The sequence below is a fragment of the Dermacentor albipictus genome, chromosome 5 (genome assembly GCF_038994185.2).
Source record: "Dermacentor albipictus isolate Rhodes 1998 colony chromosome 5, USDA_Dalb.pri_finalv2, whole genome shotgun sequence".
In the NCBI taxonomy this organism is placed as follows: domain Eukaryota; kingdom Metazoa; phylum Arthropoda; class Arachnida; order Ixodida; family Ixodidae; genus Dermacentor; species Dermacentor albipictus.
In genome coordinates, this window is record NC_091825.1 from 32,224,072 (window position 1) to 32,251,062 (window position 26,991).

Genomic DNA, 26,991 nt, shown 5'->3' on the forward strand with positions numbered 1-26,991 from the left:
GTTCTTACCATCCTATGGTCACTGCAGCGCACATGGCCGAGCACGTCCACATCTTGTACGATGCCAGGGTTAGCGCAGAGTGTGAGGTTCATTTCATTTCTAGTCTCACCATTTGAGCTCCTCCACGTCCACTTTCGGCTATCCCGCTTGCGGAAGAAGGTATTCATTATACGCATATTATTCTGTTCTGCAAACTCTACTAATAACTATCCCCTGCTATTCCTAGAACCTATTTCATACTGACTTGTCTCCAGCCTGCTTCTTGCCTACCACGGCACTGAGGTCGTCCATCAGTATAGTGTATTTTGTCTTGACTTTACTCATCACCTATTCCACATGTTCATAGAAGCTTTCGACTTCCTGGTCATCATGACTGTATGTAGGGGCGTAGACCCTTACGAGCTTCAATTTGTACCTCTTATTTATGTTTAACAACAAGACCTGCCACCCTCCCGTTAATGCTATAGAATTGCTGTATGTTACCAGCTATATCCTTATTAATCAGGAATCCGACTCCTAGTTCTCGTCTCTCCGCTAAGACCCGGTAGCACAGGACGTGCCCGCTTTTTAGCACTGTATAATCTTCTTTTGTACTCCTAACTTCACTGAGCCCTATTTTATCCCATTTACTGCCCGCTAATTCCTACAATAGCACTTCTAGACTCGCCTCACTAGATAACGTTCTAGCGTTAAACGTTGCCAGGTTCAGATTCCAGTGGCGGCCTGTCGGGACCCAGATATTTTTAGCACCCTCTGCTGTGTCACAGGTATGACCTCCGCCGGGGTTAGTTGCTTCGCAGCTGCTGGGGACTGAGGGCCGGGGCTTTATTGTTGTATTCATAGAGGTGGTTGTGGCCAAGTACTGCACCGGGGTGGGCAATCCTGCTCTGGTGAGGGAGTATACACTATTTGATGCTAATTAAGTGCGAACTGGTAATGCCCTTTGCTATGAAGAATGCTACTAAGTTCTTTTTAACGAACTGTCGGTTTCTTGCATTGCCGTTGTGTCAAAATAGTGTCCTAATACTTGCAGGGCATTTGTGTACATGCAGGGTGTTTCAGCTAACTTAAGCCAGAGTTTTAAAATACGCCGATGCACTCTAACACGACGCGAACAAGTGCATGTTGCTCTCTTTTGTATGCAGCGTGCAACGCTAGTTTTTGTATTTTGCTCAATTAGGTAATTAATAAAGATTAATTTGCCAACTTCTGAAGCATTGAAGTTAGGCAAGAAACTCCAATTAGATAGTTGCAGAGTGCTATGCAAAGCGTCTGATTAGACAGGTCAGAACTATCTGTCTATTAAGTATCAGTGTCTTCAGCTTACTGCGGATGCCCACGTGATAAAAAAAATACCACGTGAAATACCCGCCTGCGCGCCAGGATTGCAGCGCTCTCAAACTTTCCGCGTACAAACAAATGTAGCACCTAGCAGGATGTGTTGCCGCTTAAACGGCGACAGGGCAGTGACGAAGGCGTTGGCTGTGCGATTTACGCCAGCGATGTGCTTCCCTCGCTTCATAAGCAGACGCAGCGGCAGCGCACCCGGCTAAATGCTATGTTCGTTTGTGCGCTTGCTTGGGAGCAGTGCAATCCCGACACGCAAGCGAGCGTATCACGCAATCTTTCTTTTTTTGTGTGTTTCGCGGGCATCCGCAGTAAACTGAAAAACACTTATACTTGAAAGAAAGACACAAACTCTTTATTCGCACGTTTTGCCAACCGCTCTCCGACTTTCTCATTCGAATTTTTTTCGTAGCTTCGTTGCTTCCGAAGTTGGTTAATTATTCTTGACTAATTATATAATTATGCAGAATACAAAAATACCGGGACACACTACATACAACAGTGAGCAACACGCATTTGGTCGCATGGTCTTAGAGTGCATCGGCATATTTTTAAGCTCTCGGGATAGTTAGCTGAAACACCCTGTATAAACTTGACGCAGAGTATGACGACAAGCACATTACATGCCCTTGTAAGCGCTGCAGAAATATACTCCTTCATCTAGCAGGTTGATCAAATAATGATAACGATTATAAGCTACTTCCTGTTCATGCAGATTTATGTGGCCAGTTTCAAATTATGGGGCTCCTTACTTCTGATACTGTCAATGAAATACAGGTATTGTACTGTACCTTCTTTCTGTAAGCCACAAAATGTATCGCCGTCATAACATACGTGATAGTCAACTTCCGTGTGACCAGCTACCGTATGGGAATGGCCGAGAGCCCGATGTGCGACTCCTGTGGGTGCGAGGAGTCCATCGAGCACATATTGTGTACCTGCCCTCGCTACGATGTCCAACGCCTCTCTCTGCGGGCAACTTTACACAGACTAGACTCGAGACCGTTCACCGAGTCAAAGATACTCGGACCGTGGCCACAACCGTCACTGGCTCGAAAAGCGATTCGTGCACTAGTGCGGTACTTGAAGTGCACGGGCTTAAGAGACCGCTTATAGTGTCATTGTGTAAGGTGTCCCTCCCACGTGTACTCAGTGCTGACTCTCTCCCTTTCTTCCTCTTTCTACTCCCCTTTCCCCCACCCCCAGTGTAGGGTAGCAAACCGGATGCTGTTCTGGTTGACCTCCCTGCCTTCCCTACCCTTGCTTTCTCTCTCTCTCTCTCTCTCTCCGTGTGACCAGCCCGTGATTGTTATATTTTGCATTGATTTTGGATCTTCTGAAATATATGTTCACTCAGTATGTACAAATTTCAGTTGTGAATGAAAATTGCTTCTGCAGACTGACACTTTCGCAGTGCGTAGAGGTCAGTCTTTTTCTGCTATGGAATGTGTGAATAAAAACAAAAACGTTCAACTTTTACTTCTGTTGAGTTTTGGCTGACTAAGAAATCTGCCAGTGTTAGTTGGTACACTTCACAACACACGAACAAAATTAACGATTGATGGTGCCAGGAAGTTGTTTTCTTTACACTACCCCAATTGTATCCGTGATGTAGTTGAACTGTAACACTAAACTTAACCGCAAGATAGGAATTTCAAATCGACCGCTTTCACGAAAGTACGAAATGTAAAATATTATCTGCGAATATAGGTAGTTAAGGGCTGTTTGCTGTATAAATATTTTTCATTATAATTTCTGGCAACTGGTGTGTACGACCGCTGTCCCAGTGCTTTAAAATTTATTAGAAGCTTCCAAGGTGAACGCGGCAGAAAAATAAAGCGCTTCATAAACACGCCACATTTCAGCGGGTTCTGCTCTGTGATTTGGCCAAGGTCGCCGCGCGGCGAACGAACCTGTAAGAGAGCAGGACCACAGCGCGCTTGCTTGCAAAGTGGGAAATGAAGGCCTCGCGGCAAGCGCCCTCCTCCCGTCGGCGTGCCCTCTACCTTCTTACCTCATCAGGAACGTCATGGCGGCATTGTTTTGTTGGTGAATTATTTCCAGTTGGATATCCGGCATCCGCCAGAGCTGGAAGCGGCGCTTACGTCGCGTATCGGCATGGGACCCAGTGTCTCAAGGGAGTTATAGGGAGTTGCCGCATCATGATTTAATGCACCTAGTATTTCGCTGCGTAGCTGGTCAGATTGTTGGCGGGGCAAATTTGAGCGACGGCTCAGTGGTTATGACCACAGCGTAGATGGGACTTGCCTAAGAGGTACAAGATTTATTAGCAGTGATGCTCGCGAGCAACCTCTTGTGTGTGTGTGTGTGTGTGTGTGTGTGTGTGTGTGTGTGTGTGTGTGTGTGTGTGTGTGTGTGTGTGTGTGTGTGTGTGCGTGTGTGTGTGTGTGTGCGCGCGCGTGCGTGTGTGTGTGTGTGCGCGCGCGCGCGCGCGCGCGCGCGTGTGTGTGTGTGTGTGTGTGTGTGTGTGTGTGTGTGTGTGTGTGTGTGTGTGTGTGTGTGTGTGTGTGTGTGTTTTCAGATGAATGCTTTTGACATAACTTTAAATCTGAAATTGCAATACATGTATTGTAGATTCTAACTCCATATGCCATCTGACAGAGATAAAGAAGGAGATAGATATGCGTAAGAAAAGTAACAGCGAAGCGTTACAGAGGCCAGCGCTCGGTCATAAGAATCAAAACGCATAAAATATCACATTAGAAAGCCAGCACTCAAGTAAAGACCATTCATATATTCGGCGTAGTTTGAGTCATAAGCAAAGTTAAGATACCAAGTGATGCTTTCCTTCTTATTTCACTGCCACCAGCCGTCTTGCGCCTAGTGCATTCTTACCTCTACCGTACGCCCAGAAAACAATACAGAGGAACACGAAACATTAACGCCAAGACAAACAGGGGCCTGATGCCTACCGTAGATCATATCAAAGTCCTTGGACTCCGGTTGCATGCACAAGGCTGTAACTTCGATACCATCAGCGCGCTAGAGAACAGCGGACAGAAAACACTAAGACTAATAAAACTGATTGCCAGTAGACACTACGGCATGACGGAGGTCGGCCTATCTTTTTTATTGCAGGCCTTCATAATCAGCCGTATCGTCTATGTGGCACCGTACCTAAGATTTGGCGGGCCCGAAAAAACTACTAATTGAGTGCATCACCAGACGAGCGTTCAAACTGACAATTTGCATTCAAGTCAGAACACCTAATACCAACTTTTAGAATTGGGGCTACATAACACGCTTGACGAACTAATCGAGGCGCACACCACCGCCCAATACGAAAGACCCGCACAGAGTCCCACAGGGCGGCACATTCTACGGACACTGAATATTCACTATAAAGGACCACACGGCACAAAACTTAGCATTCCATTCGAGACGAGGGGGAAAATTAAAATTCCTCCACTGTCAAAGAGCATGCACCGGAGAACCACAAGGAGCGACGAGAGGCAAGGGTGCTGTTGTGGCTCCGACGGGGCGGCCGGACGGAGGATCTACGGCATGAGGCCGAAACGGCCAGGGCGCGCAGCGCCGCAAGAAAGAGCCGGACTGCTTCAGCCAGCGACCAGACAGAGAATCACTTTATTCCCGCGAGAGCAAACGTTGCAGACAAGTTACAGCGTTTGACGCTGAGTGGCGCCCTGATGTAAACGACCCAAAACCGAAACCAGAAGTCAACACAGGATACCACATCACCTCTTCTTTGAGAGGAAAATGCGCTACTCGTTCTCTTAGCAACTAAAGTAAGTCATGAGTTACAGAGCCCATGTTAGCACTGTAACACGCGTGTTTAGTGATGACATCCTTACACAATAGAAAATGACACCTTTGGCTTCCCCATTTTAAGAAAATGCACATGAAAACGGAAAACGAACACGATTGCACTACAGTTCTGCAGTTTCAGTACCCATCTTGAATTGTGTGAGTTGCGTACTCGGACAAGATCTCCTGGACGAAATGGAGGGCATTTTGTTGCACGACGACGGTCCACGTACGTCTTAACACTTCTAGCGTAAGAGCCAAATTCGCATGCAACCACTTCATTGATAGGCTGGAAGCTGTATTCAGTATTCTGATCCCAGACAAACGGTTGTCCTTGCTTTAGCAGTTTCCTAGGTGGTTTTACCAATTCAGTGTAATGCGGGATCAGTTTAGAGTAGTATCGCGTGAGACCAAGAAATGAATGCAGCGACTTCTTGTCAGTTGGTTGCGGTGCATCAACAATTGACTGAACTTTGTTTGCCAGCAGCGAAATGCCGTTTGCACTGAACCTATGGCCAAGAAAAGTGAGCCCTGGGACACTCTATACACACTTTGCATTTAGCTCCATGCCAGCAGCTGAGATTCTGGAAAGCGCAGTTCGCAGGTTTTTATCATGCTCAGCTTGTCTGCGGCCCCAAACCAAAGCATCACTTATGCAGCACAAGGTACCTGGACAGTCTTTTAAAACAGATGACACTATCTGAAGAACAGCGGAAGGCGCAGATGCCAATCCGCAACACACTCGCTTAAAGCGAAAGAGACCGTCGTGAGTAATGAATGCAGTAAGCACACGGCTTTTCTCGGACAATAAGACCTGATGATATGCGGACTGTAAGTCGAACTTACTGAACGCAGTAGCACCAGCGAGTCGATGCAACAGTTCGTCTGCCCTCGGTAGGGGAAAGCAGACTATGACGATAGCCTTGTTGGCTTCTCTAAGATCGACGCGTACTCGAATGAAATTGTCCTTCTTTCGAACCACAACAAATGGAGAAATCCACTCAGACGGTGAGACTCGTTCGATGATATCAACTGATTCCAGCCGTTGCAGTTCGGCGGAGACTTGCTCACGGAGAGCCCGAGGTAGAGGACGCAGTTTCGCCGGCACTGGTTGCACTGAAGCTGTAAGATGAACATCGTGGATGAAGCCCTTTACAAGTCCCGGTTGTCCTGAGTATGGCTGGGAGAACTCCGAGGGAGCGTTATGCGGAAGAGATGGAAGCTGAACTCTTGGGTCAGCTTTGGGCTGCTGAGCACGAGGTCGCGGGATCGAATCCCGGCCACGGCGGCCGCATTTCGATGGGGGCGAAATGCGAAAACACCCATGTGCTTAGATTTAGGTGCACGTTAAAGAACCCCAGGTGGTCAAAATTTCCGGAGTACTCCACTACGGCGTGCCTCATAATCAGAAAGTGGTTTTGGCACGTAGAACCACAAATATTATTATTATTATTGGGTCAGCTGGAACTCCTGACACTTGTTGGCATGTAGCGAAAACAAGCTGTGTCCGAGCAGGGGACTGTCGATGAGTTCGGTACATTGAACGACAAACTGAAGCGAAATGTCTCACTTTTTCCGCACGCACGGCAGGAAACGTGCATGGCTGGACAGCCTAGATCGGATGCGATGTGGTGAGGTGAACCACATCGGTAGCAATGGCCCGCGATGTCTCGACTGGCTTCGCGGACTTCGGGCCACGCGCCTTGTTGGCCGGCCTTCCCAGGTCGCGACTTACCGCCATGCTGCCAAGCACCATCTTGAAACCGCCGGGTCAAGGGAGAAAGGTGGCGGGAACCGCCATCTTGCGCGCCCGGGCGGGGAAGGTCATGGCTGTCGATGTCATCTTGGCGTTGCGTCGAAACGCGCTGAACAGACGAGCTCTTGAAGACTTGAAGTTCTTTGTGAACTTGCAGTATGATTCGTCCGATTTCCTGGGCCTTCTTGAGCGTGAGGGAGGATCCTTCGTAGACTAACCTTTCTCGTATTCTTGCAGTATTTGGTCGCGAAGGGACTCTTCATGCCAAGTGCCGAACGCACAAGCAGTAGCTAGCCTTTGTAGCGCGGTGACGAAATCCTGAAAGGTTTTCGTCACCGACGTCAATCCTGAAACGTGGTGCCCCAGTGTATTGGTGCTTTCTGCGTTGTGCTGGTCGAAGACGTGGAGAATGACTTCGAACGTAGTACCCATCTGGTCCGTTTGCGACGCGAGGTCGTAGTAGAGACGCTGCCCCTCGAAGCCTAAGTTAATCAGTAAAATGGCTTTCTTCTTCTCCTCTTGTAGTGCCTCGCATCCGGTCACCTGGAGAAAGGTACGAAAAGAACGTTTCCATGTGAGCCACGGTACTGAAGGAGTACCGGGTAATGCAAGGAAAGGCGGCATGGGGTGTGCGAACGCCATGCTGGGCAGCGAAAAGAAAGGTGGGAAAGTTGAGGTGGACGACGTCGAAGTAGACGTAGCGTCTTGCATGCCGCAAGCAGGAGAACAGCAGAAGTAGAACGGCAAGGGGACGTGGGAAGTAAAGTAAGCGGTTTACCTCATCGCCAGTTTGTTGTAGCTCCGACTGGGTGGCCGGACGGAGGATCTACGGCATGAGGCCTAAACGGCCGGGGCGCGCAGCGCCGCAAGAAAGAGCCGGACTGCTTCAGTCGGGGACCAGACAAAAAATCATTTTATTACCGTGAGGGCAAACGTTGCAGGCAACTTACAGCGTTTGGCGCTGAGTGGCATCCTGACGTAAACGACCCAAAACCGAAACCAGAAGTCAACACAGGATACCACAGGTGCGCCACCTAGAGCGCAACTACCATGATGTAGAGGCCAAGGCCTACGTAGACGCCATGGAATATAGAGAACGCAAAGAGTTGGCCGTGGTAGCGGTAGAAACAGACGGAGAACCCACAGCAAGCGGAAGCGTGAAAAAAAAAACAACTCCGAAGTTGCAAAGGAATTAGCAATAGCGTTAGCAGTGGCCTCCATTAAATCTAGAATTATCATAAGCGATTCAAAGATCACGGTTCATAATTTCGCAAAAGGACCCATTTCGCCAGAGGCGCTCAAAATTCTAAATAATAACAGCGACCATCATCGCCAGACGATCCAAAATATTTGGGTTCCCGCACACTCCTCTCTCCCCGGAAACACACTCCTCCCTTCCCGGCAGCGAGACGGCTCAACGTAGCTCGACGACTTACTCGCCGAGCTAGTGAGCCAGCCCAGCCGGGAATGAGAGGAGACTGCACAGTTAGCTGCAAAGAAATCACCGATTAGTACCCGCTGGGAAGGGCGCGGGACCCACCAGCTCATCCAGAGCTAACCAAGAAGTAGGCGGAAGTCTGACGCCTCCTGCAAACGCGCATGCACCCTAACCCGGCAGCCTGCAGCAGAATCTCATCATCATCATCATCAGCAGCAGCAGCAGCAGCAGCAGCCCACTGCAGGGCAAAGGCCTCTCCCATACTTCTCCAACTACCCCGGTCATGTACTAATTGTGGCCATGTCGTCCGTGCAAACGTCTTAATCTCATCCCCCCACCTAACCTTCTACCGCCCCCTGCTACGCTTCCCGTCCCTTGGAATCCAATTCGTAACCCTTAATGACCATCGGTTATCTTCCGTCCTCATTAACTGTCCTGCCCATGCCCATTTATTTTTCTTGATTTCAACTAACATGTCTTTAACTCGAGTTTGTTCCCTCACCCAATCTGCTCTTTTGTTATCCCTTAACGTTACACCTATCACACTTCTTCCCATAGCTCGTTGCGTCGTCCTCAATTTAAGGAGAACCCTTCTCGTAGGCTTCCAGGTTTCTGCCCCGTACGTGAGCACTGGTAAGACACAGCTGTTATACACATTTCTCTTGATGGATAATGGCAACCTGCTGTTCATGATCTTGGAATGCCTGCCAAACGCACCCCAGCGCATTCTTATTATTCGGATTATTTCAGTCTCATGATTCGGATCCGCGGTCACTACCTGCCCTAAGTAGATGTATTCCCTTACCACTTCCAGTGCCTCGCTACCTATCGTAAACTGTTGTTCTCTTAGGAGACTGTTAAACATTACTTTATTTTTCTGCAGATTAATTTTTAGACCAACTCTTCTGCTTTGCCTGTCCAGGTCAGTGAGCATGCATTGCAATTGGTCCCCTGAGTTCTAACCAAGGCAATATCATCAGCGAATCGCAAGTTGCTAAGGCAGCAGAATATATCCAGGACAATACAATGAACAATGTGAATTATGTACGGGTAGGGCGATCTACCACATATTCTGTGCGCATGCTCGAAGGCGGCTCCTTTCGAGGGCCGCAAAATTCAAAACAGTCAGCAAGGGGGAGACCCCGCTGCTCAGCTCAGGCCAGCGAGACCAGGTCTGGGCGGTCCAGCTAGCTGAAGCAGCCGCCAAGATGCAGGAAATTTCGGCCGTCTGCTAGACTGTAAATACTTCTATGCCGGAAAAGCTCTCTGCTGTTCATAAAGAGTACTCTCTCTCTCTATCTCTCTCGTGAGCTATGCTGCGATATCTGTTCTAACGCTTTCTTTCTGGTATCGCAAACCAAGGTGTCGGCACAGTATCACACTTGATTGAAAGTGAGAGAAAAAAAAACGTTTAAGCAACTCAACATGGATCTAAGACCTCAGGGTCAATACAGCTGCAGAAGAGCCACAGAACGTTCATTCATCCCGTGTAGTTAAATTGCAAACGTCACATACTGTCAAGAAATTTGTTTGGAATTTGGTGCAGTAGGCAGCAGATTTTGCAATCATTTTTACCTTAATAAATGATTGTTTAGAACAAGTGGTATCCCCACAGACTAAGTTTGCACTTTTGTAGGATAAGACATGTAATCTTCTGACGACCAATTTTTTGTCAGCCGATCACACTGATGCATGCTAATTACTCCTCCATCTCATCTGTTGATCGAATCTCGTGCCGTTTTAGATGGCGTTTCCTTGCCTTAGGGCATGATTATGCTGTTATTAAGAGCTAACAATGACTATAGCTATGCGAAATATATCTCCGTCGTAGCTTCGGTTCTTTCTTCTATTCTCAATCATGATATCAACCATTTAAGGTTACCGACGATTCCATACTGCTATCTTCCTGTCAGTAAACGCTCCAGCTGTAATTTTTTTTTCCATTGCTGATTTATAGGCCACTAGCTTCTGCTTTGCGATAGTCTGTTTATTAGCCCCATAGGTTGGCACAGGCCGAACGAAATTGTGATTTTATTCTGGTACATTAACACAGGCTTGACCCTGTAGTTTCTTCGTATGGTCATATGGGTATTCGTCTAATTTAACCGATTGCGTAGTGCGAAGAAGCACAACTCTGTTAGAGGTAATGAAATAGCGAATTACCATATAAAACTTCCATATCTTCACGTGGTGGTGACGTTGAAGAACACAATAGCAATACTGTGAAAGACAAAACTCACTTTTATTGGGCGAACCTGGGCCCACAAAAACAGGCTACACTTATAGTACAACGATAGCGGCGAACATGGTCGGCGATCCTCGGAAATCTAATCAGCGAGTCAAGCGCGTCGACTTTTATAGATCAGTCGTCGAATGTTCCAGAGTAACCGCTGGGACCCGCGTGTCTTCCACAAAGTTCTACACTACTCGCGTCGCGCATACAAGCAGTCAGATTTCACAAGTTGCGGTGAAAGACAGGGGACGGAACCATCGATAACATTCCAGAATCTTCTTTTACATGCAGGGGCGTCCTGCGCTGTGCGATAACATTTGTCAGGCGGTGAGAAATGGTCTCCCGATAAAGATAAAGAAGTACACGTGTCAATATATAAGAACCCCTCAACGAAAAAGCGCATGACCTTAAATCACTTCGTTGATCTGAAATATTGTTTTCATATCCAACGTATGTTCAAACTATCTGGTGAAATATATGGTGCATTCCAGCCTGTCGAGATGGATTATTTGAATGAAATTAGGTATGTCTCGCCGATCCACCATCACATACATAATAAAATGCTCCATTTTATTGCATAAAATGCGTGTTTTGTCGCTTTTGTAAAACCGGGCCCATAACTTTCATTTGTTCTTTTGGGTCTCCCATAGTTTTTCTTCGTTTTCGTCAATTAAATACATCGTTGCTTTAGACAACTTGCGCAATTAATATTACTGTAATATTTCAATTATTTGTTTACTCATTATTTCTTTGTACATCCATAATATCAGTACTTTCACTGTAGTGCTCCAATCATAGGCAATGTACGCTTCTGCGGAACAAGCAGAATCTTTACTTTAACAAATATACTGCGATAGTATCGTGTGTGCTTGGATGGATGCCGCATCAGCGCATGAATGCATGAACGTCCTCCGTATGCACTTATGACTGGCGCATATCTGCAGAAACCAACCTGTGCTATACGTATACCCGCGCTAGCGGCGTTCAAGCAAGAGAGTCTTGCTTGAACACCACCAGCGCGGGTATAGGTATAGCACAGGTTGGTTTCTCCAGATATGCGCCAGTCATAAGTGCATACCGAGGACCATCATGCATTCTCGAAGTAATGAGAGATGGATGGATGGATGGATGGATGGATGGATGGATGGATGGATGGATGGATGGATGGATGGATGGATGGATGGATGGATGGATGGATGGATGGATGGATGGATGGATGGATGGATGGATGGAGGGACGGACGGACGGACGGACGGACGGACGGATGGATGGATGGATGGATGGATGGATGGATGGACGGACGGACGGACGGACGGACGGACGGACGGACGGACGGACGGACGGACGGACGCTATGAGCCTCCCCTTTGAAACGGGGTGGTTTGCTACGCCACCCATCCAATGTTATTATTTTGCCTAATATCCTACCTGTCTTTAGGAAACGGAAACAAAGAATTCCCAGCATTAAACTTTCTGAACCATTACTGCAAACTTTGTTTTGGTAGGCTTCCATTACTTGAGGTCTGCCTAATTTTCGTCCACCGATCTCCCAATTGCCTCTTACTGTTCAATATACTATTCATTTATATATTCAAAATGCCAAGCGCCATCTTTCCACTTCCAGCAAAGTGTTATGCGCCTTATCTCCGAAAGAACTCCAAAACGAAAGGGCCCGCACGACGACATAGCTGTTGCTTTGGCCCTTGTTCAATGGGGCCCTATGAATTCTATTAGATGCGTTATGCGAAACAGGAGGTTTGTGGCAATGCCGGTAAAAAGCTGGGCTTATTTTTTCGCCAATAGGCATAAGAAAATCAACGAATAAAATGAAATCTGAAATCTAAGCACTATAGCCACCGAAGACGAAGTTTACCATCTCGCTCCCATCGTGCTTGTTCGCTTAGTGAGCAGCCACGCCTTCAATCTCCCCCCCCCCTCAAATAATTTATTTTTTTTTACTCCGCGTAAGCTTCCTTTACATTAGCGCTTAAGGACAACGCTTGCTTTTGTAGAAAGGATTGTTGGGACTGTGAACACTTGTGATACCTATGCTAGCGCAGAGAGAGAGAAACAACTTTCTTTAGTCGCCTGCAGAACGACACCCTGACTAAATGGCGCCGCGACGCGGGCCCTGACGTCTTCTCAGCGGGTGGTCTCTACTCAACTCCAGCGCGTGTTACTCCCGTGGTCGGTCGCCCTGAGGGGCAACGTTCCGTCGGTTTCACTCGGCCTTTGTCTTTCAAGAGCCGCCGAGGCCTGCTGGACGGCCCAGGTTTGGCTTTCGTGGTCGCAGCATTCGGCCGCAGCCGCGAGTCGCGGCGGAATCGTTGTACTTGTCGAAGCTTCGTCGGGGAACTTGGTGCAATCCCATAGGATGTGCAACTATAGTGCTAGCGCAACTATTGTTTGATTTGGCATGTGGAGGCGCTGCTGTTTTATATAGAACGCAGTCAGAGATTTTTAACACTTTTAGCATTGTCGTGGTTGAAATAATTTTATAAACGGAATAAAAGCACCTCAGGGATTGGGGAGGCACACAGTTTGCTGCAAATATTTTCCAGACGAAGTAAAAAATTCAAGCCCGTTTCTCCCTGCGAAGGTGGATGACCAGCGGAGCTGTAAACGTCGTGGTAAGAAGGCTTGTGGTAAAGACTTTATTGTATCCCTCATTGCCCCTTAGTAAGGACGAAAGCAATGCTTTCTGGTCGCTATGATATACACTGACCGGCATACTCGCAACTGCAGATACATTCTTTGATTGTGTAAAATCAATGCACGTACGCCGCTGGGTGGTCGGCTGGACCGCATCGGTGTTGCACCGCAAGCAATCAAAATGTCACCAACACGAAATGCGTAAGCCATTCCCTTAAAAGTCCCGACACATCCACATTGAAATCACCGACAACCACGCAAAGTGAGTGGCCATGAAACCTTAGACATCGCATTTCGACGTCATTTCAACATCTAAGACACTTTTTCGTCTCTTCACTGCGTTTTCCGATTCGCGACACCCGTCGTCCCGCTGGCCTGCCGCTTACGGTCGGCCTCTCGGGTACCATTTTCGGTAGTGTTCACCGCGCACCGCCGTCGTACTCTCGCCTGGCGCAGTTGCACTTTGTCAGCGAGCTGCTGTTCGGGAGTCCTAACCACGCGTGGCCTCCACATAACCGCTCATACTCAAGACTACCCCAACTAGGTTTCTCCGAGGAAACCGATGACAGTTTTTGACATGCTGTTGTGCCTCTTGCATGCGTGATTCCAAAGAATGTAAGCGCTGCTCACTTCACTTCGCTGAGTGCTTGTAGCCTCTGCCTTACCGGGTTATGGGCCATCGCAGTTTTTGCTTGCTTACGGAGGTATCACAGCTTACGGGAGTATGAGCAATTGATGATGATAGTTTTAAAGCGAAATCCCCAAGTGGCGCACACCCCCGATGGCCTTGACAAATATGCGTCGTCCGGACCAATGGTACAACAAATATCATCGTAGCAATGGCTCCTGCCTCCCTAAGCAAGAAAAAAAATGCAAAGGCTCACATCCCTGTAAAACTGAAGCTCCATGCGCGTAGAAAAGTAAAGCGAGCAGTGCATACATTCATTGAAATCACCCATACAACACACAGAACAGCATAGGTTTCGATCCCCTGCTTAGTTGATGGAACGTAAAGTCGAAGGGAAACGTCGTTGGCGCGAGTCTGGCTCCGCTATACAAGGGCACGAAGACGCTGCGAAGCGTCAAAAATGAGCCGGAAAAGCCGAACTTGGAAAGCAGCGACGCGACGATGCGAGATGACCTATTACTAAGTGTGCAGTAGGCTTTCACGTTCGCGTGTTCGAGGAGTGTAACATGCTGCCGAACTTGGGTGCGGACGCGAAAATTCTATGCTACCCTAGTCATATACAACTCCTATGTAAAATGAAAGGTACTTCTGCGAAGACAGCGCGGTGATCACAAGATGTTTATGTTGATCCCTATGGAAAAAATTGAGAAAAAAAGTTAAGCAGGAACGTTCAATGATGATTGTCAATGCAAGCGAAGACGAATAAACAAACGACCTTACGAACAAGCGAGTGAATGAAATTCCCCCCTCGTCCTTCCGACAGCTCCCCTAAGCTCGTTTGCCCGAGAGCATGGACTCTTTCCTTCAGAAGGATGGCTAGAAGGGCCACCCTACCTTCGGTGCCTTCCTGTGACGAAGAGAACGAGTGAAAGAGGGTCAGCCTACCTTCCTCCAGTCCTATGGGGTACCTCGCTTGCCCGAGAGTCCGCTCCCTCTTCCTCGCCTATCCCACCACGAACGAGCGAGTGGCCTAACCAGCAAGCGACAGCCGCCCCTCTTCCCGCCCGTCTCGCGAATCCACTCGTGCGAGAGCACATGCGCTTTCCCTCGCTTTCTCGCGATAGCGAGCCACCAAGATGATGAGCAACCGTACACCCTCATCCTTCCTGCCCTCCCCTCCACTCGGTGCAGGAGAGCTCACGTGTGACGTCCCAGGCCTCTCCCTCTCCTACCCCTCGCCCCTCTTAGCAACTAGGTTATCCGAGAGCACGCGCCCTTTTATTGGTGCCTTTCCTCGCTTTCCGTCACCCGAGTCCGACCACACTCCATCGACCACCGTCGTATTTACCAGGAAAACTGCCGAAATAGCCAAAGAAAGCCCTTCGCTTTAAAAAGCACTTTGTCGCGTGAGCAACAAAAAAAACATGGAGATGGACCAGTTATTAACGCCATTTATTCACTAAAATGTACAGTTAAGTCAGCAAAGTCTATAAAAGCAGGTTTGGCCAACACGCGAAATAATGGAAGGGCCAATAAGTTGTCGGCGCACTTATCGCCACATATGTGGTGATAAGTGCGCCGACAACTCACCACATATATATATATATATATATATATATATATATATATATATATATATATATATATATATATATATATATATATATATATATATATATATATATATATATATATATATATATATATAGTTATCGGCATCGAGATAGGCAGTGCCCATGTGCTCTAAGCTAACGCCGTCGTAGCTTCAGCAGGTGGCGCACTGTTCAATTGCATGCGCAATTTTCTTTTCGTGCTTCCATTTGGCACCTCGTTACCCAGTTTAACAACATATTGTAGCGCGAAAGCACAATCGCAAATGAGACACACACACACACGTCACAGCGCCCGTGACGTGCGTGTGCGTGCATCTTTGTCATATGCCGTTAACACCAATTGGCCCACAACAAGTACTCCTGCAGGATAGTTACCGCGTGTTTCTTCGGTTCAAGTTACAAACGTCTCAAGCACAAAAGCAGTGTACGGGAAGCGAGTGACAAAAAACACTGCAGCGCCCTATTTTGCGAAAACTTGGAACTTGCGGCGGCGAACGGCAGTAAAGAGCGCACGGAACAGAATAACACCTGACACTCAGCTTGCCAATCACGTTTTGCCTCCGTGGTCACCGTACATGCATGCGCAATTTCACTCGAGCAATTTTAGCTCACAGGCTAGAAGTGACATCCGATTTGAAACTGAGCATCCAGAGTATTAATTGGTAGCGTGCATGCAGGTTTGATGAGCTTCGGCGAAGAGCAGTGGTACCGGAGCTTTAATTCAAGCGAATATCCTTTCCTTGGGGACGCAATGAAGCTGGAGGTTGTAGTGCAATGCGATGCTGTTTTCAAAGCTGAAGCCAAAAATTAAATAATATATGAGAAATTGTTTAGGGTACTTAGCTCAATTTTGAAGCGGATGTCGAAAACAAGTCCGGTCAAGGTTTCGGTTTCTAAGCCCTACATGTCTTGAAAATGCCGTCCAGACAGTTGTTCTAAGTGCAAGAATCAACGGCCGTTACTTCACTGATTCCTGGGGGCACAGTGAAATTCTTTCTTCAATAATTGCTGGACCACAATGGCTGCTGATACAATCTTAGGGTCCTCCATTACCAACGGCGACAATCCCCGAGCCGCACTGGGCCACACAACAAGCAGCAACGTGCTATTTCTCGCAAAGGAGAAACGTTGAGGTACGTCGTACACATGGTACGACGTACCTCAACGTTGCCACATCAGCCACGCTCCTGAAGGTTTCGCTGCTGCTCACGGCCTCTAAATAGTGAGATAAGTTTATTCGGCACGTGTCTTTCTCGCAACACATTTTGTTCGCGACAGAAACTGAATTGTAGTGTGATGTCTAAGCTTGAAAGTTGTGTTTGAAGATGAGGGTGGGTGTGAGTGTGAGCCAGCAACTCAAGTAATCATGGCACGTGTCCTTGTCGTCTTCTTCAACGGGCCACAGAAAAGCACAGGAGCGCGTCTGCTTCACTAACACTGTTACAGCAGTTTCGTAGGCTTTGTCCTGAGGTGCGTCGGCAGCCCACACTTCCGGCGGCTCGTACCAATGCAAGCTCAAAGTTCGTGCCTATCTGCTCCTGCGAGCTGAGCGGAGGCGCAAAGGGAGATGGGACACCAACAAGGCTTTACTTCCGGCTTCAAAAACATGACGTCAGGGCCTCTCCTATTTTGCTTCTTTTCTCAGTGCTCTAACTGAACAGCGGCAAATACCCATTGGGACATGTCGAGTCACCAAAGTTGCTCCGAGGGTTCCCTCAGCACAACAGCTGAAAGCGCTGCCCATTACACCATGGACTACCCAGTGAACGTAGGTGCCTACCGAAGTTAGTTAGCCATTTCAAGTGGCTTGCTCACTTATTGAGATGCACGGAGTAATATTGTGACGGGTGCTTCAGTCACAACGAAGTCAGCCACAATGGCATGGTTGCTGAAGTTGCTTGCAGATCTTCGTAAACGTGAAAGAAATTTAGCTGCTTTGGCCATGCTTTCCTTTGGGGATTCAGCAGTTGGTTTTGCACAGAACAATGTGTTTACTGCTTTGTACGATTACATTTAGTCTACAAAAGGGCTGCTATGCTTATTCCAGTTTGCCTTGCGATCACCATCATGGTAAATGGAAATCACTAGACGAATTTGCTGTTTAAACAGAACAAAAACCTATGAACTGGTTCGCCTCATAACTGGGTTGTGCAAATGTTTTTTTTTTTTAATCGCAATGAAAACTTCCTCAACTCTTTCCAAACGAAAGCGCACAAGAAAGCCGTAAAAAGTTTTTTTTGCAATATTTGGCTGTGACAATATATTAGAAAAGGGGCACGATCTAAGCAGTATTTTTTGCCATATCCTTGTTCCGGACTGCCAACCTTCAACGCAGCAAAGAGACAAAGAGACATATACTTGATAGATCTTTATGCATAGCACGTACACGCATGAATAGCTTCGTGGACTCTTAACTCGCCCCATAAATGACCAAAATAAGGAGAACCGAAATTTCGGACGCCTTCCAGTGCGCTGTTCTATATGTTCGACTCCACCTGCGCGACCGAGTGCTATTCTGCCACCGACTGGAGAGTCAGACTTTCGCTTTGATATAGCGCTGGCGCCTTCTCGAAACCGAAACCAGCGATGCCAAGTAAATCCAGTACTTGTCCACCGCGGCTAAAAACACGAGACTAACTAGGTACTACATTGATTTGTTTATGCTTAACCTATCTAACAGTCCTAATAGGGTGTGTGACATATAGTGCCGTGTCTGTGCACATATTTTTCAGTCAGCAGAACTCATATTACTAAGAACACATTTCACCGGTCTCTTGAAGCCTAATTTAACGACATTGTACACCATTCCACAATTTATTCAAGCCTCAATCAATCAGGGAACGCTACATTATTTCTTCTATGTGTAACTATCGCGTTATCTGGTTCGAATTCTTTAATGAATAATAACATTGTCCCATATTTTTCAACCTTTCCAATTGTCCATATCTTCCCGCAAGTATCAATGCATTTGAATTTGATAGTACATGGCGAATCGCCCACCGAGAGTACGTATGTCTTGAAAAATCACCATCATTATCATCACCACTTTCAGTTCTCAGCCAGCACATTATCGTCAATGATACAGCCTTACCGAATATCTGAAGCTTACGCTCACTAAATTGAGTCCTATGTATACCTCTGATGTTTACAATGACTGAAGTACTGCATTAACTTTCGTTCCGTTCGGTTCCAGCTCTCCTCAAAACGACACAGCCACCTACTACCCTCTTTTTCTTTGGTTTGGCCGTGAGCCTCTCGTCCCCTTCGATACCCTGCTTCCTTCTAACGCGGCCACAAGTACTTAGTACACAAGTGAGGCACACGCGAGCACTGACGTCGTGCGAAGGATCCCCGGTAATGGAGTGCTCGTGTTGCTCAAAAGGCCAATTACGACCATCAACACATGAATGAGCACTTCATGCCTGGATCCCTTGTCCTGCTCCAAAAAACCTGGTCGGGGTGTTGGCCTGTGCTAACAGTTCTTTTCGCGGTTCGACTCACGGACATGGCACAGGAGCTGACCTCCATGGCTCCTACATCATCATCTGCTGGACCGGCGACTTGTTCATGCTTCCCGTCGCCAGACCCACTTATCCCTCGGCCTGCTCTTCGCCAATGAGCACACCACGACAGTACTTTCGCCACTGGGGTTGTCTGTGCGACAGATGCTCTACGTCACGATGCAGATGACGACAATGACTTTGCTATCACCCTGTGCTTAGGCATAGTGCCTAGGTATAGTGCTACATCACCCTATTAATGTTTTCAGATGGGATTTTTTAAGTACAATTTCCCCTAATAATGTACTGTTGAACGAGGCAAGCGCCTAACAAGCTCGCCAAGATTAACCAGCTCCCAACTACCAACTGCGATCAACGCAAAGGCGTGTATGTTTTCTATTTGACCTCTGCAGGTGCGTGCTGGGCCCAGCTAAAGACCGGCTGTAAAGCGGATACTCTGCGGGCTTGCGGTGAGGACTTCTTTCCCTACGGAAAAGAAATTCATTTGGAAAGTTCGGGGGCGCCATTCGCGAAGAGTTGTGAGTGAGTATGCAAGTAGCTAATCCCTCACACTTGCTAGTCATTGCGGTTCAGTGAGCGCGTGATATTTTTTAGCGGTACAAGATTCCAGAGGTAAAATAACGTGTAGTTTTCATTTCATCCTATCCTTAGTCAGGTCACTTTTTAGCGCGTATTGGAAGTATGAACCCACATCAAGAAACTGAGGCTCAGACGTTAGCACGATTCCAATCAGTGGCTAAATTATTGTTATTACATAATGACTTGGATGGTCTCGGGAGGACATACGCGGACATATGAGCTCTATGAGCGTCTCATTTCATCAGCGTAGTCCCGTCGGCATCTCCAAAGCAAAAAATTCGTCAAACTGTGCCGTCAGAGCCCATGCATTAGGCAACCTTGTTCCAATCCTGATTTCTCCCAAGAAGGAAGTCAGCGGTGGCAACCAAAAATGGTGACATTGCAGAGATCTATGCTCTCAGTAGTTCCTTGCATCACTGTGGAAGCTACACTCTCCGCCAAAAGACACTTACGTGAGCATAGTAGTTAGTCCTTTGCGGGACTAACTACATTGCCACAGCCATTAGTCTCTTTAGGGAGCAACGGCAAGGGGACGAACTATTAGTCTCCTAGCAGTAAGCCTCTTGGAGATGAACCTTTAAGTCCCAACCAGACGTACGCGCTGGTACGCGGCCGCACGCGCAGCACCGCGTCTGAACGCGTACGGCGTCACGCGTGGAGGCTGCGTCGCATGTCGACGCGCGGCGCCGTGAAGACGTTGGACTGCTGGGTCTTTGCGCCCGCGCCGGAAGCTCCCGCTCGCGTCACCCGCCCGACGCGCCTCACGTGACCACGGTGAACTAACGTGACTTCCGGAACGCTTCTTCGCGCGGCGCGCAGGCAAGCCCGGTGCAAGCTGCGTGCGTTGTGATCGGAGTTCGGCGCGGGTTTTACTATTTTATGATGGCAGCCGCTGACGTCTTTAGCTGTAACAGGTGCATTATTAACGAAATGTCCATCGCCGAAGTTCGGGACCTGACACAGCGTGCAGCACGCGTAAGGCACATAGCATGCGAGTGACTCTATGCCAACGCTGCTTCAGGTTTCACCGAGTTCATCCTATACGGTATTATGTCGCACTTGAGCGGACTGAACCACCAGGGGTCCTGCAATATCGTTTTTAAATATAAAAACAAATATTAAATTAGAACTTATTGTGTTTAATGCGGTGTTTAGCACGTTGCTTAACGTGACCGTTAAGGGAAGGCTAAGCTGCCTTGAACGCAGGCACCTAGCAACACTGCGCCACTGCAATGAAACGCGCTCTCAGCAGGAATCCCGAAATGCCGGAGTAAAGCACTCTTGCCCTTATCGTTATTCCTGAAGTTTTTGTCGGAAAGGCGAGCCAAGCAACAGGACTCATTACAGGGAAGTACTCTCAACAACCTTACCTACCAATGGTCACGGTCCAGCTGCACCTCTGCGCAAACCATCTCGAAAAATTGAAGAAAACTTTTTATGTTGTCGCCGTCCTCGAATATGTGCAGCCTAGACCGTGCCTGCGGTTCCCTTAGATACTGGCGTTCTCTCTCCATTTCCTCCATCCGCATTCTGTGCTGTCGCGTTCGTCCTGCCTTTCCTTTTCGCTTTCTTCCTGCTCTAGCTTTCTCCGGTACTCGCGCTCATGCAGTACTCTTCCTTTTCGCGTTCGTGCTCATCCTGCTCTCACTTTCTTTGGTGCTCTTCCTTTTTGTGTTCGCGTTCGCGTTCCGCATGTGACTGAATATCCTCCCTAGCCTACACGATCTCCTCTTCATCTCTGCCGCATGCCTTTATCGCATCGATGGCTTCCGCCTCCTTCAGCTTTTCCCCACAATCAATCCCTAATTCCCCGCATATCGCGTTTAGGTCCGTTCTGCGCCACTTCGTCCAATCCATGGTGTTAGGAATGGCCGTACGGGGTGGCAACGTGCCAGCTTTCAGCCCGCTGCACGTGTTCCAAGCCCACCAGACGAGGCGCCCTTCCGAGAACTGCGGATGACCGGCAGCCACGTGGCGCGCGGTCAGCTCAGGAATGTGGTACGGAGCAGAGTTCTACGAAGCCCTCGGTCGTCGACACCGAGAGCTATGCGGCACCGTGAGCTATGCGGCACCGAGAGTTCTACAAAGCCCTCTGACGTCGGCTCCGGAGCCTTTGTATGTGTGCGCTCGAACTTGTGTGCCTTGGTGTGTGTGGGCCGTACTGCGGGGCGGCGGCAAGTTTAGAATGACTGGACGAACGTTTCCGACCACTCGGACTCCGTCCACGCCGAACGATGACGTCGAACTATGACGTCAAGCGGAGAGCTTATAAGCAGCGTTTGCCGGCTGCTAGAGAGTGCTCGTGTCGTGCTCGTCGTCGGGAGCTGAGTGCTCGTTGTCATGCTCGAAATGTAGTAGTGAGCTGTGTGCTCGTAAACTGTTTGCTGTATGTTAGTTTTGCGGGCTCCATATGGGAGTCGCGCTAGATTGCCAATGTATCTTGCTTTTAAAATGCTTAATATGTAAATAAATCCTGTTCACCGAGTTCCTCTCTACGACCTTCGACTCTTTCAAATGGTGGCAGTGGTGAGGTAGTCCGACGAGTACTACATCTGCTTGACTGCGGTAAGATCGTCCGACAAATCTTGCCATGGCTACCTCTCTTTTGCGGACAAGTTTCTCAGGGAATTAAGTGTTGAAGCAAGGTATCATACAACAAGGCTTCTAACAACCTTGTTACCAGAAAGGACCACGTTAAGCTTGGCAACTCTCAAGGAGAAAAGGTTGTGCACTCACCATGCCGAAGTCGAAGCGCTGGGCAGACTGTCTCACCCCTGCCATCCAATGTTGTGACTCGGGGTCCGAAGGCGTGGGATCCTCTTTCCTCGTGGAGGAGTGAGTGAACGTGAGGCTGGGTCCGATATTCAAGACGTTTTACAAACACGTATATATTTACATAAGTACAAGAAAATGCAAAGAAATACAAAGAAATGGAAAGAAATATAGAAAAGTTGATGATAAAGTGATAATGGCTCATTACTCCCGCCGTTCGTAGCTCCTGTTATGCCGAGTGTGATATTTGTTTAGCCACTTCCCCCAATCCGGTGCCAGGGGGTCGATGACATCGGGTCTCACCAATCCGGAGGTAGGTCACCCTTTTCACCGACGCCGATCGTACTCTGATAGGGTCATACTGAGCGGACCGGGTCATACTGAGCGCGTCTCTGGCTTGGACACGCCAGTTTGTGCTGCTGACAGGTGACAGCAGTATCATTGCTAATCGCTGAAGCTTCTCATGAACGAGGTACTCTCGCACTGGCCATAACTCATCCGTGTCGAGAACCATCCCGACGAGGCCGTCGGCCCCTTCACTATAATCGTGCGAGCCGTGACCGAGGGGCGTAGCGGGGCGAACGGCCGATCACAACAACAGCAAAATAATCGGTGCACGAAAAAAAAAGTTATTTCCATGTCCCTTGTACACACTGTGCACACAATTTAAGTAAATTAGCTGGAGCCGTCCACATGAGCTACTTATTATACCTGCAAGTATACTCACCAAAAATGTGCCCGAGCTGCCGAGTGGTATCTGAGGTTATGTCGGTATTGCATATGTGCGTGTTGTCTAAAATAATTGAATTTTGAAAATGCTCGTAGGAATCTGATGTGCATATCTGCAGTCTGTGGATACATGAAAAAGACTCAGCATCAAGCGCAAGTGAACGGTCCACAGGCCCGAAGTCGATCGTGCGAATAGATTTGCTGCACACATTTGAGACCAGAAAGGATATGACACATGAAATTGCATGCAAGGATGTGTTGAACATATTGCACATGTAATAAAACGCCTGCGCTATTAGTATGTGGGTTCATGCACTCGATTTGGTCCGTAATAGGCACTCGCCTCTTGATTGCTTCCTGACGCAGAAACACTCGGCGTCAGGCTGTTTTTCTGCAGTGGCCTTTGTAGAAGCATGTTTGTTCAAAGTGCAACAATTAAACAGATTCTATGACTTGCTTCTACATTTGCCAGTACAATTCCGGTGCAGTGGTCCGCCTATCCAGCAATTCCCTACTGCAGGGAAACCTGCAAATACAAACACCGCTCCGTGTGTAAAATAAATGCTCTACTGTGACGCTTCTCAAGCGATTGTGATGCATCGCAAGAGCTGTCTACTCGTGCGATGTTCTGAGCAAGATACATTCGTTTACCTACATATGAAGACATATGCCAGAGCACTTCGGAGCTTGGGTGGCACAAAAGGCACGTATGTGCCCTTGCGTCCGATGTCGTCGCGCCATCACATGTCAAAGCTAAACTGTATGAAACTACTACGCATCCAAAAACAGATTTCAAACCGAAATTGTTGAAATTGAAATGCTTTGTTTCACGAATGCGTACATCGTGATTTACATAGGTCACGCGCTTAACAAGCGCTTTCTATAAACATAACATTAACGCATCACCTTCTTAAATCCATCAGGTATGCGTTTTTAAATGACAAAGCATAAGGTGACCTGTACTTCTTTTCAGCCCTTTCAATAGTAACTGCGCTTGCGACATTGACCAGTAGCAGGGCGGCGTCCAAGCGGTTCCCATTTTTTCGGGCCAGCTTTTCCTCTACAGTTGATATATTAACTCTACGCGTTGAAGTGCACTAAATTGTGTTCACATAACGGCCGGCGTGTTTGCCAGACGACTTGCGTCGGCGTATGTTTCAACGCGATAGTATTAAGTGCCGGTGCCGCAGGAAATCTGGCGCCGGCGTCCTGCATCGAGTGTCGGACGTCGTTTCGGCAACAAGAATTGCGAACCACGCATACCCAACCACGCAGGCCTTCCATGTGGCGCAAGGGAGTTCCTGAACTGATTGAATTTCTCAAGGTAAAATGCATAGAAAAATCGTCAAATACGATTTACACACAACCTACAGACATGATACCGTCGGATTGTAACTTGAATACAGGATAGAACATAATCCTGCTAAAGGAAAACTAAGAAAAGAACCACAAACCCCTGTTCCTGCGTTTCCACCATTCATAGAGCGGACATGGCTTGCATGCCATATTTGCGTGTACAGACCTCAAAGCCGTAAAACGGCAGGCCCGGTTCCTTGCAGCAGCTGCAGATGGAGCTCGCCTCCGCCGCATTGAGGCCCACGCAAGTGGCCGCCTCTTCGGCAGAAAGCTCGCCTTCGCACGTAGCGTTCACCACCAGCGTTTACCGGTAAACATTACGATTACAGGAGCTGCAGTTGCCGGGAAGCGTGAGGAGCTGTCAGGGATCTGTGAAAGCTACAGCATTCCACTCGTAAAGGCGAAGCTTAAGAGGAAGCTTTAGCTCGGGCCCAACTCCGACGCGGCCTATTCAAATACATGTAAAATGCAAAAACGTCTTTATGAGATAATCCCTGGACCGATTTTGATGAAATTTGTTGCATTTGAAAGAGAAAGTTAAATGCTAGTGACTGTTGGAAGCGGAATTTCGATTTAAGGCTTGAATTTTCATAAAACGATTTTCAAATATTTGACCGTTTGAAAAAAAATAGAAGCACGAAGTTTACAAATTCATAGCTCTGCATAAAGAATTGATATCGCGGTTCTGTAAACGGCATCCATTAGATCATTCAAAGCGGACAAATTCAATATGTCATTTTACATCTTACATGAATTTGTTACGTTGGTTACAACGGTTTTGCAAAAGTTATATTTCCCTATGATTAAATATTTTATCTTCATGTGTAACATATCTATTTTGTCCGCTTTGGATGTACTACTAGATACAATTCACAGAATTTTATTATCATTTCTAGTGGTTGAGTTACAGAGTTGTAAACTTCATAGTTTCGTTTTTTGAAAATTTTCCTTTTTCGCCAATTTTTAATAAAAAATTGACAACGTAACTCAAAAATTCGAAACCGACAGTCACTAGATTTTAAGTTTTTCTTTTAAATGCACTAGACCTCGTCAAATTTGGTGCAGTGGTTGCCGAAAAAAACGAATTCTCCTTTTACATGTATTTAGATAGGAGCCCTCGAGCTAAAGCTTCCTCTTAAGCGTAATCCAAATTTTTGCACAAGAAGTTGCAAGCGCGTGTTGCGGCGCCTGTAACCACGGAGTTTCTTGTGTTCCGGGTCACGCTGGCTGACCATGTGCGGTCAGCCAGTGCTGTGTTCCTTATCAGCAGATGTTCACGAAGAGCATAAATGACACAGCACAGCGCTACAAAGCCGGAAACGATCGAGATGCCTATTTATTCACGCGGGTACGAATAGAGATTGTTTCATATTTTTGTTCTTTACGTCCATGAGGCGTGTGGTTCTTCGCGGAGAGAGAGCGTAAACTTTAATTTCAAATCAGCAAGATTTGAGTCCGGCGTCTTTTAGTGGGTCTGGGCACCCGCCGCGGACGCGGTTCCGAGACCTTGTCTCGAAGCGGCTTCCTCGGCTCGCTGGACGGCCCAGAGTTGTGTTGTCAGGTCAGAGCTGAGCAGTGCGGTCATCCAGCGTGACTGGAGGCTGGCGGTGGAAGAGACGGAGGGGTCGGCACTGCCCGACTTGTTTGTTAGGTCCCGACACTCCCATAGCATGGGATTTAGTGTGGCAACCTCGCCACACGATGTGCATCTGTTTGTAGTGTACATGTCTGGATACATGGCGTGCATGAGTCTGGGGTTTCTGTAAGAGTCTGTTTGTAATTGTCTGAAGTGTACTGCTTGCGTCCTGTCTAACATGGCGTGAGGGAATGGGTATATGCGTCTTTGTGATTGGTAGTGTGCCGTGATGTCGTGAAAAGTGGTCATACGATCCTCCCATGCCCAGACGTTTGCAGTACCCCGCGGGGGCTCTTCCTCCGATGCTGCTCGGTGAGTCAGGCCTCGAGCAACGCCGTGAGCCGCTTCGTTGGGGGTGCTCATTCCAGTGTGTGCCGGGATCCACAGCAAATGCCTCCGGTTATCAACGTCGGCCTCTCCCTGGTGTATGGGATGTCGCTGGAGTATCTGATACGCCTCTTGCGAGATGCGCCCATTTGCAAAATTGCGAATTGCCGTTTGCGAGTCACAGATCACGTATGTAGCTTTGGTTTGTGTGAGGGCCAGTGCTATGGCCGCTTCCTCTGCCGCTTCGGCATGTGCCGTGTTCACGGTGACGCTCGTGAGGTGGTTGCCTCGGTGGCTAGTAACTGCTGCCACGAAACTCTTCCTGTCTCGATAGCGGGCTGCGTCGGTGAAGACCGCATCCTTGTCGTTAGAGTAACTTTTGTTCATTTGTTGTGCCCTGGCTTTACGCCTCCCCGTGTGGTGTTGGGGGTGCATGTTGCGAGGCAATGGGGGTACGTATAGTTGCTCGCGTATGGGTCTTGGAATGTCTACTTTGACGCCATGTTGCGAGTCGTATGTGATGCCGAGATTTTCAAGCACGTGTCTGCCCGGGCGGGTCTTGGATAGGCGTTCAAGTTGGGACACTTGTTGCGCCTCCACGAGTTCTTCGAGCGTATTG

At 48.0% G+C, this 26,991-nt stretch overlaps 2 protein-coding genes across 2 annotated transcripts in view; one reads left to right on the top strand and one right to left on the bottom strand.

Annotated features, from left to right (window-relative positions):
* Positions 1-14,827, bottom strand: part of LOC135913829 (endothelin-converting enzyme 1-like) — a 192,283-nt gene extending 177,456 nt beyond the window's left edge. The window contains exon 1 of the mRNA XM_070538342.1: positions 14,785-14,827. The gene's annotated coding sequence lies outside the window, so the exon portion shown is untranslated. The remainder of the gene's footprint in view (positions 1-14,784) is intronic.
* The window catches only part of LOC135908101 (uncharacterized), a 79,847-nt gene that overhangs the window by 4,283 nt on the left and 48,573 nt on the right, over positions 1-26,991 (top strand). Inside the window, exon 2 of the mRNA XM_065439854.1 lies at positions 19,366-19,495. Coding sequence (XP_065295926.1) covers positions 19,366-19,495 — 130 coding nt within the window. The remainder of the gene's footprint in view (positions 1-19,365; positions 19,496-26,991) is intronic.